This window comes from Juglans regia, chromosome 6 (assembly GCF_001411555.2).
Source record: "Juglans regia cultivar Chandler chromosome 6, Walnut 2.0, whole genome shotgun sequence".
NCBI classification, from domain to species: Eukaryota; Viridiplantae; Streptophyta; class Magnoliopsida; order Fagales; family Juglandaceae; genus Juglans; species Juglans regia.
This window is the reverse complement of record NC_049906.1, coordinates 2,498,005-2,512,254: the sequence shown is the minus strand read 5'-3', so window position 1 is coordinate 2,512,254 and position 14,250 is coordinate 2,498,005. Positions and strand designations below refer to the sequence as shown.

Genomic DNA, 14,250 nt, shown 5'->3' with positions numbered 1-14,250 from the left:
TTATTCTCATTTTTATAATTCCCAACAACCTATATATACATCAAAATACATAAATATTATGGTTTTGATCTACAAATTATAGGTTTCAGGAGAGCCAAAGACAGAAATAATATTAAAAAGGACATAATATTAACAAAAATGCTAGTTACAACCAAGGGGAGGAACCGCGGCGTAACCGCGTCCCATGTGGACATAAATTGAAAACGATGCGTTTTCATTCCCTACAAACCAGAAAACAAGCCAAATCCTCCCTCCCCCCAAATCATGCTTCGTCTTCTCCATAGAATAGTCTTCCCCAACTCACAGAGCCCTTCGTCTTCCCACCTTCAAGGAATACCATCAATCATTTACTTTTTGTTTATTTTATACTCTGCTATGGAAAAAGCCCAGTGAGAGATTGAATGCTACCTCTTCAAAATTCCCCTCCCTCTTCAAATTTCAAAAGCCAAAGAAAATAAAAAAAAAAAAAAATGCTTCCTCAAATACCTCCTTAAATTTTGCTAGGTTGTTAATTGTCTTTGCCATGAGTGCTTCATCTTCATAAACATCAAACCAGTACTTATCAAAAATAAAAAAATAAAACTCGAACCAGTCCTTTTTTTGCCTTTAATTTTCTTAAGATTTCTGTTGTACCGTATGCTCTCCCCATGCACTTAGGGCCTCATCTTCTTTTGTGATATAGGCATAAATGGTATTCCAGGATTTATATATAGCGATGAAGAAAGAGAGGAAGATAAAGGGATGTAACCCAGAACCAAATCAAGAACTGGTTTTGTAATATAGTGATGAAGAAAGAGAGGAAGATAAATGGTTTTGTTGGCTGGAGAAATGGTCCTCTGATCCCTTGCCTGGGAAAATGGTTTCCAATGAAGAAATGTAAGGAGGTGCTTTGAGAGAGGGACGAGATTGTTTTGGGTGATGTGGGTCTAAGACGACATTCCTACTGCAAAAGGCAGAAGGGAAAAAAAAAGTCAACTGGGTAGTAGAGAAGTAGTAAGGAGTGGCTCTGCCTTTCTTTCCTCTCAAACTGCCGACTGTAAAAAGGAAGGAATACCCATTTGTCTTTCTAGCTTCCATTGTTTTCCCAGCTTCAAGGAATACCTTCAAGGAAGAAAAAAAAAAAAGGAGAACAATATAAACAACAAGCAAAACCAAGAACTAAAAGAATACCATGATTTTTCTTCTTACTTTCGTCAGTTTGTGTTTTTTTTTACTGACGTCGTTTTATTCCACATCAGCAGATTACCAGGCGGTTTCGCACTGCCGATTGTGAGTTGCAAAACTCTAATATTAATACCTATTAATATGTTGTTCACATTATACATATATACCTAAAAACTATAACACAAAACTAATTAGGTGCCTAATGCTCATGATTTTCTTTAATCATAGGTAAGTTTTGGATGAAACCAGTGCCATTGCTATCGTAATATTCGTGGACTTGAATCCAATTAATTGTCTCAAAAGTGGACCCCGCATGACTGTAACGCTCTAAGATTAGAATTTTAAAATAATTATTTAATGATAATAAATGTGTCACATCTTATTAACGCCCCACCAGTATGACGCACAGCCGCCGATCTTCAAGACCTCCAAATCTGGCGTCCATCGGAGTGGTGCGTAGCCCACACGCGCGGGATGAAATTCTGGACAGCGTTGGCGCGTGGCCTTCACACACCACCGAGGAGCCCTCTCCCGACACCATGCTCGGTTGCTGTGGAACCTCTGACTCCGGGTCTTCCAAGTCTGACCGTCGGCTTTCCTCCCAGCGTGAACAGTTTTTGCACGAAACAATGCCGACCATTGTGTACTGTTCATTCGTTTTGTATTTTTTGCTCTGTTTTTTTGTTTCGTTTCTTTGTTGTTGTCCGTTTCAGTATTTTGTAGTTGTTTTGTTTCTGATGTTGGTGTTGCTTTTGTTGACCCGAGTGAGGTTTGGGCCTTTAGATCGGACGTAATCCGGGGCAAGGCTTTCGAGAGTGTTGGGCGATGCTATGGCCGATGGTTATACGTTCGGGCTGTTGTGATCCGTATGTACGCTGGGTGCTCGTTCCACCAAAGCTCGAGATGACGATGCTTGCGGTGGGCGTGACGTCTGAGGTCTCACCAGAACTTGTGGCCTTGTAGTTGTTAATATGGTTATTTGTAATTGTTTGTTAGTTTAGTTTTAATAAAATAGGAATAGGCTATAGGATTTGATGTCCATAGCAGTGTCCCGTACTCTTTTTCCCTGGGAGGATAGAGAGGGTCATTAAGTTCTGTTTTTACAAAGCGCTTTCTCTGTTACGAGAGAGTTTGATTAGAAGTTAAGACAATGTCCGCCACAAATGTATTTGTGTGTGGGGAAGCCCCAGAACTGTTGTGTTAGTTGGCTTATAGACTGTATTTTCTATGTATGGAACTTCTTGTATTGATAAGTCACATTTGTAACTTCGGTTTATTAATGAAATGAGTATGTTTCATTCTAAAAAAAAAAAAAATAGGATGATAGTATAGTGTATAGAATTTTTCTAAGAATATATGGAATATCACATATATAAATTAACTCTATTAATTAGTTTCATACCCTTAATTAACATATATCGTATATTTGGTCTGATCATCAATATATATTTGTACTATTCACCGAACCATTTTACATTGTACATGGAAATTCATTAAAAGTACAGTTTTTGAGATAGATATTATTTCTTTAATTTCTTTGGTTGAAAAATCTAAAAATCGATCATGATGATATATAGCTGCTAAAGCTGCACTTTTTATTTATTTATTTAATTTTTATGCACGTTCTAATTTTTTCCATTTTTTTGTATATTTTAATAATGTGATTGATTGTATTATTTTAATTATATTTAAAAATAATAATACAACCAATCATATTTATAACTTATTCAAAAAATATGTAAAAATGATAGTATATAAAATTTTTGATAAGAAATATAGAGATATAAAACACCTAAAATAGTATCACGTATGTCAGAACTAGAAAAGAAACCAATGCAGGACTATCTATACTAAAATTAGAAGAATTTTATTATACATCAATCATTATTTTATTCTATATTTCATATTTTTTACATTTTTAATTTTATTTTAGATCCCATCACCTTCAAACTCTCTCATCTCAAACTTTCTCTCTCTTCATCCTCTATTTCCTCGAGCTCTCTTTTTGACCCCTCTCTCTCCTTGGCATGATCTCTCTCCTATCTCTTTTTCCTCAAATTTTATTTTATATCGTGTTAAAGAAGAAGAAGAAAAAAAAAACCAGGTGTGGGGTTGACGCGTGGAATCAGCAATAATCCATAGAGTTTTTCAAACTAGAATCCATGCATTTCAACATGGTGATCCGTATTTCAATCCAGATCCGTACATGACTTGGTTACATCATGTAAATCTCTTTGTATTTAATTTTCAACTTACTAATTGTAAAACCCCCTCAATATGCCTCCGCCCTTTAATTTCCAGCTCTGATTAATTATTACTTGCTTCCTCTCATCAATTATGAAATTAATTAATTAATTTATTAATTAATAACATTAGTTTTTATTACCAAGTATACGATGATCTCTTTTCATTTAATTTCCAGCCTATTACCAAGTATACCAAGTATATATTAATCACTTTTAATATTGATATGTTTTATATAGAAATTATGATCCATCCCTCTTCATACATTGAGCATAAATTTGAGCACATTAATGTTCATTTCTTTATAAAATTTAATAGTTATACATAAAGATGACATACATATCAATTTAATCCTAATTAATAATTTTCTCAAATTTCATCTCATCATTACAATTTTTTCAAATTTTCACATAAAATATAATAAACAATTTAACTTTTCAAATCATAAAATAATAATAATATTAAAAAAAATAATATTCTAAATAATATTTTATTTAACTTTTAACTTTCATCTAAAATCATCTCATCTTATCTTACTATCAAAACGAGACTTAAGTTAAAAGATAAAATAATATCAAAGAATTATGAGATAATTTCAAACTAAAGGATATCCAATATTCCGATTAGTATAACATGTTATGTTACTAATTTTAATGATATAACATATTATATTACGGTAAGATAAAAGCACCACATCATGATTAATATTTTAATAATATCTAATAATTTCTCCAAGGTTTTTTTTTTAGAATAATTTCTCCAAGTTATATCTCAATCCTACGCCACTAAGGCTTCGTTTGGAACCAAAAATCCTCTCAATTCATCTCAACTCATCATTACAATTTTTTCAAATCTCAATACAAAATATAATAAACAATTCAATTTTTTCAAATCCCAAAATAATAATAATAATAATAAATAATATTTTAACAATATTTTATTATCTCAACTCAACTCAACTCAACTCACTTCAACATCCAAACGCAACCTAAGATTTTATCATAAATTCAAAACCAGGTCACATTTTTATCAAACTGAGCTTAGAATAATACACAGTCAAATACTATGAATAGCCAGCCACGCAGCGACCTTGAACCAGCAGGCGCCGTGGGATACTACTAGTGGTTTTGACACAGTGACAACCTTTTAGAATAGTATACTGGTTTTCTTAACGGTTTTCTCCTTCTCTCGACACCTATATTTACCTCCCCAGACACAGTCAGAGACATCTCTCACAACCAAATTAAACAAAGCGAGCGATTCTTATCATCATTATCCGAAGTAGTCATGTCGAGCACTGTCGGTCAGGTTATTAAGTGCAAAGGTGAGCCGTCACCACCGCCACCACCACTGCTAATCTCTCTTTTCCGCTGTTTGTCAAATGCGATCTTAGTGTATTGTGGGTCGTCTTGGTGATGGGTTGCCACTGATTCTGTTTTTATTTTTTGCTTTGTTTTTAGTTATTGACCCGTGGATTTCTTTACACGACAGAAAAGAATTTTCTTTTAGTTTGATTTTGATCTGTTTTGCAGAAACTCTTTGTGATACTGTTGTTTATGGGGGGATTTGGTTATTGTAAAGCATGTGTACGAACTGATCACTGTCGGTTCTTCTTATTGAACTTTTCCTTTCCTTATTTCTAGTTGTTGGGGATGCCAAGGGACATTTTCTCCCTCTATGCATGATATAAGGAACTGGTTTTCCTTATTCCTTGTTTTCAGATTAATCTTAAGCTGTTTCGATATTTCAGCAAATGTTGTTCTGGGGCTGTGATCTGCTTTAAAGATATTATTTTTAAAAAATATTTTCTTTTCTTTTTCCTGGTTAACGCAGCTGATCTGAAATTTCTAGATAGTCTTCTATATGCATCTCTCTTAAATATATATATATATATATATATATATATATATATATATTTATATATATTCCAAATCTTACTTGCACAGGTTGATGCCTTTTCCTTGTATCATTCTTGACAATTTGAAATCTTGATGTTATGTTGGGGGTATCTGCTAACTGGGTTATGTGTTTAATGTAGCCGCGGTGGCATGGGAGGCTGGGAAGCCGCTGGTGATTGAAGAAGTGGAAGTGGCACCACCTCAGGCAAATGAAGTCCGCGTGAAGATCCTTTTCACCTCCCTTTGTCACACTGATGTTTACTTTTGGGAAGCCAAGGTAAAAGATTTGAGATAATATCTATTGCACGCATCTCAAATTAAATCTCTTATGATTATGGGGTCAATACCTTAACATAATATGAGCAATGGAGGTAGTGGCATTTTAATTACTACTATCCATATTATGCAAATGGTGTTGTAACGTACTGGATTAGTGTAAAATCCTCGAAGTTTTGCCCCATTTGATTGCTTCTTTCGGCTTTCCCCTGTTGCCTTGTTATTATGGTACTGGGTTTGATACAAACATGTGCATAACAATCAGCAAACTTTGTTCATAACTGAATTTGATCGGTTTAAATGGTTCTTTATATTTCAGGGCCAGACACCGCTGTTTCCTCGCATATTTGGTCATGAAGCTGGAGGGTACGTATATTTCTAGATTTCTAACTGTTGTCTATTCAGCTCAATCTCAGTCAAAGAAAAAGAAAACTATTTTTTAGTTATGTGAAAGAGTACTCATTGTTTGCTTTGCTTCTGTCCAGAATTGTGGAGAGTGTAGGCGAGGGTGTTACTGATCTCAAACCTGGAGACCATGTCCTCCCTATCTTCACTGGCGAGTGCAAGGAATGTCGCCATTGTAAATCAGAGGAAAGTAATATGTGTGACCTCCTCAGGATTAACACTGACAGGGGTGTTATGCTTAGCGATGGCAAGACGAGGTTCTCCAAAAATGGACAGCCAATTTACCATTTTGTTGGCACCTCTACATTTAGTGAATACACTGTTATCCATGTTGGCTGCCTTGCCAAGATCAACCCTGCAGCCCCACTTGACAAAGTTTGTGTTCTTAGTTGCGGAATATCCACAGGTTCGGAGCAGTTCCTTCCATTTGAAGAATAGCAAACTAATAGCTGTGAGAATACATACTCTTAAAATCTTGCAGTTTCCAATGATATATTTGGCTTTGTGGTTGAAGGTCTTGGTGCCACTTTGAATGTTGCAAAACCCAAGAAGGGTCAATCTGTGGCTGTCTTTGGACTGGGTGCCGTCGGCCTTGCTGTAAGTTTCTTTTTAATGTTTTATTGCTTTTTCCAACTGCAAAAAGATTGTGATGATTTTTCTGAATCTTTCTTTTTTTTCCTGATATTTAGGCTGCTGAAGGGGCAAGGATTGCTGGGGCTTCAAGAGTCATTGGTATTGATCTGAACTCCAGTCGATTCGAGGAAGGTGAGTTAATCAATTGCACAAAAGAATTTATAAACACATTCAAAGGATCTAATAGATACATTGTTCCTAAAGATTCTATTTTTATAAGTAATACTTTGTCACTATTGATATTGAGGTTGTATTTATGTACTGATGATGGCTTATATTATTAATCTCTTTGACAGCCAAGAAATTTGGAGTCACTGAATTTGTGAATCCAAAAGATCACGATAAGCCTGTTCAAGAGGTTACTTCGAATACCATGACCTTTTCTATTTTGTAACCAGTAAGTTCTGATTCCAGACACCTTATCTTTGTTTTAACAATGAAATTTTGATTAATAGGTGATTGCTGAGATGACTGATGGAGGGGTGGATAGGGCTGTTGAATGTACTGGAAGCATCCAGGCCATGATCTCAGCTTTTGAATGCGTTCATGATGTAATGACTGTTCATAAATTTTTTAGCCTCTTCTATTATTAGAAGATCAGAGAAATAGTTCAAGTTTCCAACCATGTTACACTAAAATTTGCTTCTTTATCAGGGTTGGGGTGTTGCAGTGCTTGTTGGAGTCCCAAATAAAGACGACTCATTCAAGACTCATCCTATGAACCTGCTGAACGAGAGGACTCTTAAGGGCACCTTCTTTGGCAACTACAAGCCCCGCACTGATATTCCTGGTGTCGTGGAAAAGTACATGAACAAGGTAAGCTTTTCTTGTTAATTTGACATAACAAGGCAGGGCTAATCTTGTGTTCAATATCTTTGTGACTGATATATCATCTCTTGTTGCTGTTATAGGAGCTTGAAGTTGAGAAATTTATCACTCACTCAGTCACTTTCTCAGAGATCAACAAAGCGTTCGATTACATGCTGCATGGGAAGTCTATCCGTTGCATTATCAGCATGGATGCTTAAAACACCAGGCGTGAACTGATGGAATTACAACAAGATAATAGTAATAATGTTTATGTTTTTGGGCAGAGAGAAGAAGATGTTTTACTTGTCTGTGGTTTTGGCGAATATTACCCCATAAATATAAATTTACTTATGTTTTTCCTTTGCATCTGGTGAAATATTCATCATGTTTGTTCATAGTGGGTATCTTTATATTTTCTTCATCCTGTTAATGAAATTTGCTTACTGATCTGTATCCACATACCATGGGATAGAGATGCAGTGACAGAACACAGAACACCCCATTCTTCCTTTGTTTCTTCTGTTCTCCTCAAAATTGTTCCTAAATTCCTGCTCACAGGGGTTTTGGGCAGTTGAAAAAATGAAATGCAGCTATGCGTTTTTCAAGGCTCCATTGATGTAGAGTCGATCAAGCTTAGGCTGAAATGTGTAAATGGTGCTTGGGACTCTGATGCTGCAGCTTTCACATGGAATGTTTTAAGTTTCCATTGCAACTTGTTGCTTTCAAACAGACCTCCCAATACATAATAGATTATTTGCTTTCCATTGCAAAAAGTATATTAACATTACTTTAGAAAAAGAAAAAGACAAAAAGAGTTCTTTGCAGTGTGTTGGGGAAGTAACTGAAAACAGGGTGCTGTAAAAGTTTTTATGAATTTTCAATTTATTGAATTCATTGCTAACACCAATCTTGGGTGGAATTTTCAGATTGGATTTAGCCTGGCAATAAATATTATAGGATTCATTTATCTATTTTGTACTTTAAATTTTGCTGTGTTTAGATGTTAAACTTAATTGAGTTGAGTTGAGATGAGAGTAGGGCTGGGCTCCGACTCCGACGGAGTTGGAGTGCTCGTTTCCGACCTCTGACTCTGACAAGAGTCGGAGCCAAATTGGAGCTCCGACTCCGACTCCGAACTGGAGTCGGAGTCCGACTCCGATCGGAGGTCGGAGCTCCGACCTCCTATAGGAGCTCCGACATAAGATCGGAGCTCGACGTGCGCTCGAGCGGAACTCTTTCAGAGAGGTTCGCTCGACTTCCGCTCGACCTGTCGCTCGAGCAGAACTCTTCCAGAGAGGTTCGCTCGACTTCCGCTCGACATGTCGCTTGAGCCAATGTTCAATACAACGTGTGCTCGACTTGCGCTCGACACCTCACTCGAGCGCAAGTGTTCAGTAAAAAAAATTTCGGAGTCGGAATCGGAGCTTCTTGGAGCTCCGACTTCGACTCCGACTCCGACTCCGAATAGATATTCGGAACTACTCCGAATTCCGACTCCGAATTCCGATGACTCCGACGAAGTCGGAGTCGGAGTCGGAGTCGGAGTCGGACGGAGTCGGAATTTTCAAAATTTTGTACACCCCTAGATGAGAGTTAAAAGTTAAATAAAATATTATTAGAATATTATTTTTTAATATTATTATTATTTTGATATTTGAAAATTTTAAATTATTTATTATATTTTGTATTAAAATTTTAAAAAATAACAATAATTAAATAAAATGAATTGAGATGAATTTAAACTGGCCAACTCGAACAAAAAGATTAAAATTGTGTTTGGATACAAGAATTTTAAATTTAGTTTGAATTTAGATTTAGATTTCAAATCAACTAGTTTGAATTTAGATTTAGATGTCAAATCAACTAAGATTTCAAATCTAAGATTTTTAAAAAGTTTCAAAACTTGTTTGGCTTTAGTAAAAATCCAACTCCAACTTTTCAATAATATCCAAATAAGAGATAGATTTTAGGGTGCTAGGCCACAGAAAATTCTATACATTTTTTTTATCGAATAGTGTAAACTTTTTTTCTATTTTTTTCAAATATTTTTTAAACCATTTCAACATTTTTTAAAATAAAAAATTATTAAAAATATTTCTTTAATTATTAAATAAAAAAATTTTAAAAAAAAAAAATTGGTACAAAATAGGTTTACACTTTTCGGTAACTTTATCATTTCTTCTTTCTAAATCCATTTGTCAATCCTCTATACTTGTATAGTTGCACCAGGATAGAATAAGCATATTCTTGTTTGCTCTAATATTCCACTTAATTTTTGTTCACTCTTTAAGAAGATAGAATTGTTCTTATTAAGAAAAATATAGACACATAATTATTTTTACAACTCTTTGTATAATTATGTTTTAAATAAGGAATACTTTTATAAAATAATTTAAAAAAAGATATTTTAAATAAATATTCTCACTCTAAAATAAAATTATATAAAGAGTCTTAAAAAAAATATTTGTGGATTATTTTACTCTAATAAAAAAAATATTTGTGGATATATCTTTACTTTAATAAAAAAAAGTTAAAAAAATCTTTAACTTCCTTGATATAAAGCATTCAACTCTTGGCCGCCGCGGCACTCTCTTTCTTTGGAGATATCCTTTACCCTCACTTAACATTTCAATAGAATATAAAAATAATAGTTACGTTTGTGAATATATAAACCCCGTATAATTATTTTAAAATAAATAAATAAATAAATATAAAATTTATATGAAAAAATTAATTTTTTAATAAAAAAAATTACTCTTTTTCAAAACGAATACACAACGTTTACATACTTTATGATTATATTTAACATTACTCAATAGAATATATGAGAATCTTAAAATAGTTTTAAATTAGACAAGAAATTGTGTTCTTGAACTTTTACTTATATTATTACTAGGAAAGAGGAAAGTACGTAAAAAGAAACTTTAACGTGGATGGAAATTATAAAGAGAAATGTTACGTATAGTTGTGGAGTACGTAAGTATCATACAGTCATTTTAAAAAAGAGTGAGATTTACTATTAAAAAATTAATTAATTTTTTATGTAGATTCCGTATTTATTCTATTTTTTTAAAGTGACTGCACAATGAAGTGTGAACAAGGCCATGAAGCATCGGGAAATGGGAGAAAAGGCTTGTCCCCAATCTCTCTCTCTCAAACCCTAGCTGCTAGCCTGATTGAAACTTCGTTGCCTCGTGACCCTCGTATTCATCACTCTATGTCGCTTCGCTAGTTGTATGTATAACCTCTATGTCATCAACGTCAAGAACCCAATGTTGGTTTCTCTTCGTTTCACTCAATATTTCTCTCTTTGTTGATCTGAGTCTGTTTTGATGAGAATGTTTGAATGGAAGTGGAAGCGATAAAATATCCACTACAACAAATATCAATTTTTCTCGAGAGTGATGCTCGTGTAAAAAAGCATATCTTTAGTGGAAAAAAGGTTTTTTTCCACCAATTTGTTCCGTGGCAGACTCGTAGCACATAATTGGTGAAGAAATAGTCTTTTTCCGCCAACACTACAAGTTCATGGGAAAATCTTTTTTTTTTCCACCATCACCAAGAAATATTACAAATAAAAGGCAATTTTTCTCAAGAAAATTAGTTGTAGGAAATCCTATTGTGCAAATAACCTATTTGTGACCACATCAACTCTTCTTAAAAAGAGAAATTGTCACCAAAATCTACCTGTAGGAAAAAAACCTGTTTCCTACAATTTGTTTGTGAGATAATTAATTATCCCACAATCAAATACTAAAACATCATTTTATTGCACCTATGACAACTCAATAGACCATCAACAAATAAGTTCCCCCTAACTCGTATGGCATCTTAGGCCTAGTCCAAAGAAGAGATTTCATAAGAAAGGAAGTGAGAGAGGAGGACAGAAGGACAAGGATGGGACAAGAAATAGGGGAAGTTAGAGGGAAAGGGGGAACTAAAGGGAAAAATAAGGACAATAGAGAGAGAGGGTCAAACATGCAAAAGAAGATAACGAAGTAACATAAAACCGAATTCATCACCTACCACTGTCATAGGCTAATAAAAAGGATCAGATCAACTGAGAGATGAGGACTTATGGGTGACTAGACGCAAGAGCTTCTTCAACTTCCAGACAAAAGTTTTAGTTTGATTATTTTCTCCAAGTAGTAGGGGTTACCAACCCTATTTGTACAGTGAATTACGAGAGACTATAAGAGATTGTAAAATACTCTTATTTAGAGTGCATTTACCCTCCAAACGACGTGGACTTAAACTTGTACTGAACCACGTAAATATGTTTGTCTCGTTCTCTATTTATATTTGTTGTATTTATTTTATATTTATTGCAATGGATGAAGATACAGACACCGTACCATTGCTCCGAACCGCCCTCGTGGGCTTTAATTGACACCAACCAAGGCCTGAGTCGTTACCATGGGCCATGAACGACTTTTTACACATTTCTAGCCTGGTGGTTACAAAACACACCTTAACTCTCTCTGCTTGGTTATCGTCGTGCAAGGTCTAGGGGCCAATGGGAGCAATCTCGTCGACCACCAGTGTTGGTTTTATTTTCTTAGTGGAGATGAAAAGCATAGAAGAAAAGAAATGTTCATTTTCTATTGAAAAAGATGTCTCGCTTTACAATACGATGACTAGCTCTATATATAGTAAGTATAGTAGGGCAAAAACAGAGGATATTGCGGAAAAGGGAATAAAAAAAACTTTCTAACAAACTGTACTGAAAGTGCTAACAGAATGCTTTCTAGAATCATCTGTTGGTTACGTGATTTGCTGATTTTGATGACTCGTGGCAGTTAGTTGCGATGAGGTGGCTTGCATGAAGTGCTGCTGGGATGACTTTATTGCTTTGGCTTGCTTTTGCTTGATTCAATATCCCCCCGCAAGATGGAGAGTGGAGATCAGTGACTCCCATCTTGAGCAACAGAGAGTAAAACATAGGAGAATGTAGAGCTTTAGTTAAGAGATCTGCAAGCTGAGACTGCGATGGTGTGTAGGCTATGGTGAGAACTCCTTCTTGAATTTTATCCCGAATTAGATGACAATCTAATTCAATGTGTTTTGTTCTTTCGTGGAAGACAGGATTGGAGGCGATGTGTAAGGCTGATTTGCTATCACAATAGAGAGTAGCAGGCTGAGAATGAGGGACTTGGAGATCTGTAAGAAGGTACTTGATCCATATGATTTCACATGAGGCTGAGGCCATGGAGCGGTATTCTGCTTCAGCAGAACTTCTTGATATAGTTGTCTGTTTCTTGCATTTCCAGGAGACAAGAGAGTGACCAAGGAAGACACAATAGCCTGTTGTGGAACGCCGAGTGTCGAGACATGATGCCCAGTCCGAATCGCAGTAGACAGTCAAGTGATATGAGGATGAAGATGGGAAGAACAAGCCCTGTCCTGGTGATTTCTTGAGATACCGCAACACTTTATAGGCAGCATGAAGATGAGGGACTCGTGGTGAAGACATGTATTGACTCAAGATATTAACAGAGTAGGAGAGATCAGGTCGTGTAATAGTGAGATAGAGAAGTCTGCCAACCATTCGTCTATATTCACTAGGATCATCCAGCAATGGACCTTCATCTTTACACAATTTAATATTTGGATCCATGGGAATTAAGCTTGGTTTACAACCAAGCAAACCAGCATCATTTAATATATCTAATGTATATTTCCGTTGACAAATCTGTATTCCAGTAGGATTTCGGGCAACCTCTAAACCCAGAAAATATTTTAGACAACCAAGATCTTTGATCTTGAACTTGGTAGCTAAGAATTCTTTTAAGTCAAAAACAGCTTTGAGATCATTAGTAGCCACAATAATATCATCAACGTAGACAAGTAATGCAATGAATGAAGGACCACTGCCTTTGGTAAAAAGAGTATAATCAGCCCGAGATTGATTGAAACCATATTGAAGTAAAGATAAGGAAAATTTGGCATACCATTGCCGAGAAGCCTGCTTAAGTCCATACAAGCTTTTCTTCAACCTGCAAACTTTTTCTTTGTTGGGAATTGAGTACCCGGGAGGCATCTTCATGTAGACTTCTTCGTGGAGTTCGCCATGTAAGAAGGCGTTGTTTACGTCAAATTGATGCAAACTCCAACCTTTAATGGCAGCAATAGCCAAAAGAGTTTTGACTGTGACAAGTTTGGCAACGGGTGAAAAAGTTTCAGTGTAATCAAGTCCTTCCTCTTGGGTATACCCTTTGGCAACCAATCGTGCCTTATGTCTTTCTATAGAGCCATCCGAGTTGTATTTGAGGCGGTAAACCCATTTGGAACCAATTGCTTTCTTTCCAATAGGCAGATTAACAATATCCCAAGTATTATTCAATTGTAAAGCATCAATCTCAGCCCATGGCTTTGCGCCATTCAAAAGATTTCACAGCTTGAGAGTAAGTGGAAGGTTCAGAAATTTGAAGAATGGCAGCAGCAAAGGCAGCATGTTTTGGAGAAAAATTTTTGTTGGTTAAATAAGATGACAAACGATAAAGAGAATCAGTACCTTGTATCTTGAAGCTGGATTGTGAAGAGGGAGTCACAAGGACCTGTTGACAAGAATAATCTTGTAAGTAGGAAGGGGGTTTCTTGGGTCGAGTGGATCGTCGAGGGGCAGATGAAGAGTTAGGAGGATTAATTTGAGAGGTAGGGGATTATGGAGTGAATTGAGTGGGAGGGATAGAAGGCTGGAATGTAAATGTAGAAGTGTGGGAGGGCGGGGAAATAGGTGCAGGTAAGGGAATGTTTGGACCAAGAAGAGGGAAATATGATGTGGAATGTGAGTGGCTGCTATGATGATTGGAAATTGATG

The 14,250-nt window shown here is 35.6% G+C and overlaps 1 protein-coding gene across 1 annotated transcript; it reads left to right on the top strand.

The window, feature by feature from the left end:
- Positions 1–4,467: 4,467 nt before the first annotated feature.
- On the top strand, positions 4,468–7,922 carry LOC109005403 (alcohol dehydrogenase 1). Its single transcript, XM_018984341.2, has 10 exons — positions 4,468–4,732; positions 5,447–5,583; positions 5,902–5,948; positions 6,068–6,393; positions 6,502–6,584; positions 6,677–6,752; positions 6,917–6,978; positions 7,076–7,171; positions 7,275–7,436; positions 7,532–7,922. The coding sequence occupies exons 1-10, from the start codon at positions 4,696–4,698 to the stop codon at positions 7,646–7,648; spliced, it is 1,143 nt and encodes a 380-aa protein (XP_018839886.1). The 5' UTR covers positions 4,468–4,695; the 3' UTR covers positions 7,649–7,922.
- Positions 7,923–14,250: the final 6,328 nt, after the last annotated feature.

Coding starts and splice junctions, on each gene's coding strand:
- LOC109005403 (XM_018984341.2), top strand. CDS start 4,696: ATGTCGAGCACTGTCGGTCAGGTTATTAAGTGCAAAG. Junction 5,584..5,901: donor TTTACTTTTGGGAAGCCAAG/GTAAAAGATTTG, acceptor TTTATATTTCAG/GGCCAGACACCGCTGTTTCC. Junction 6,979..7,075: donor ACGATAAGCCTGTTCAAGAG/GTTACTTCGAAT, acceptor TTTGATTAATAG/GTGATTGCTGAGATGACTGA.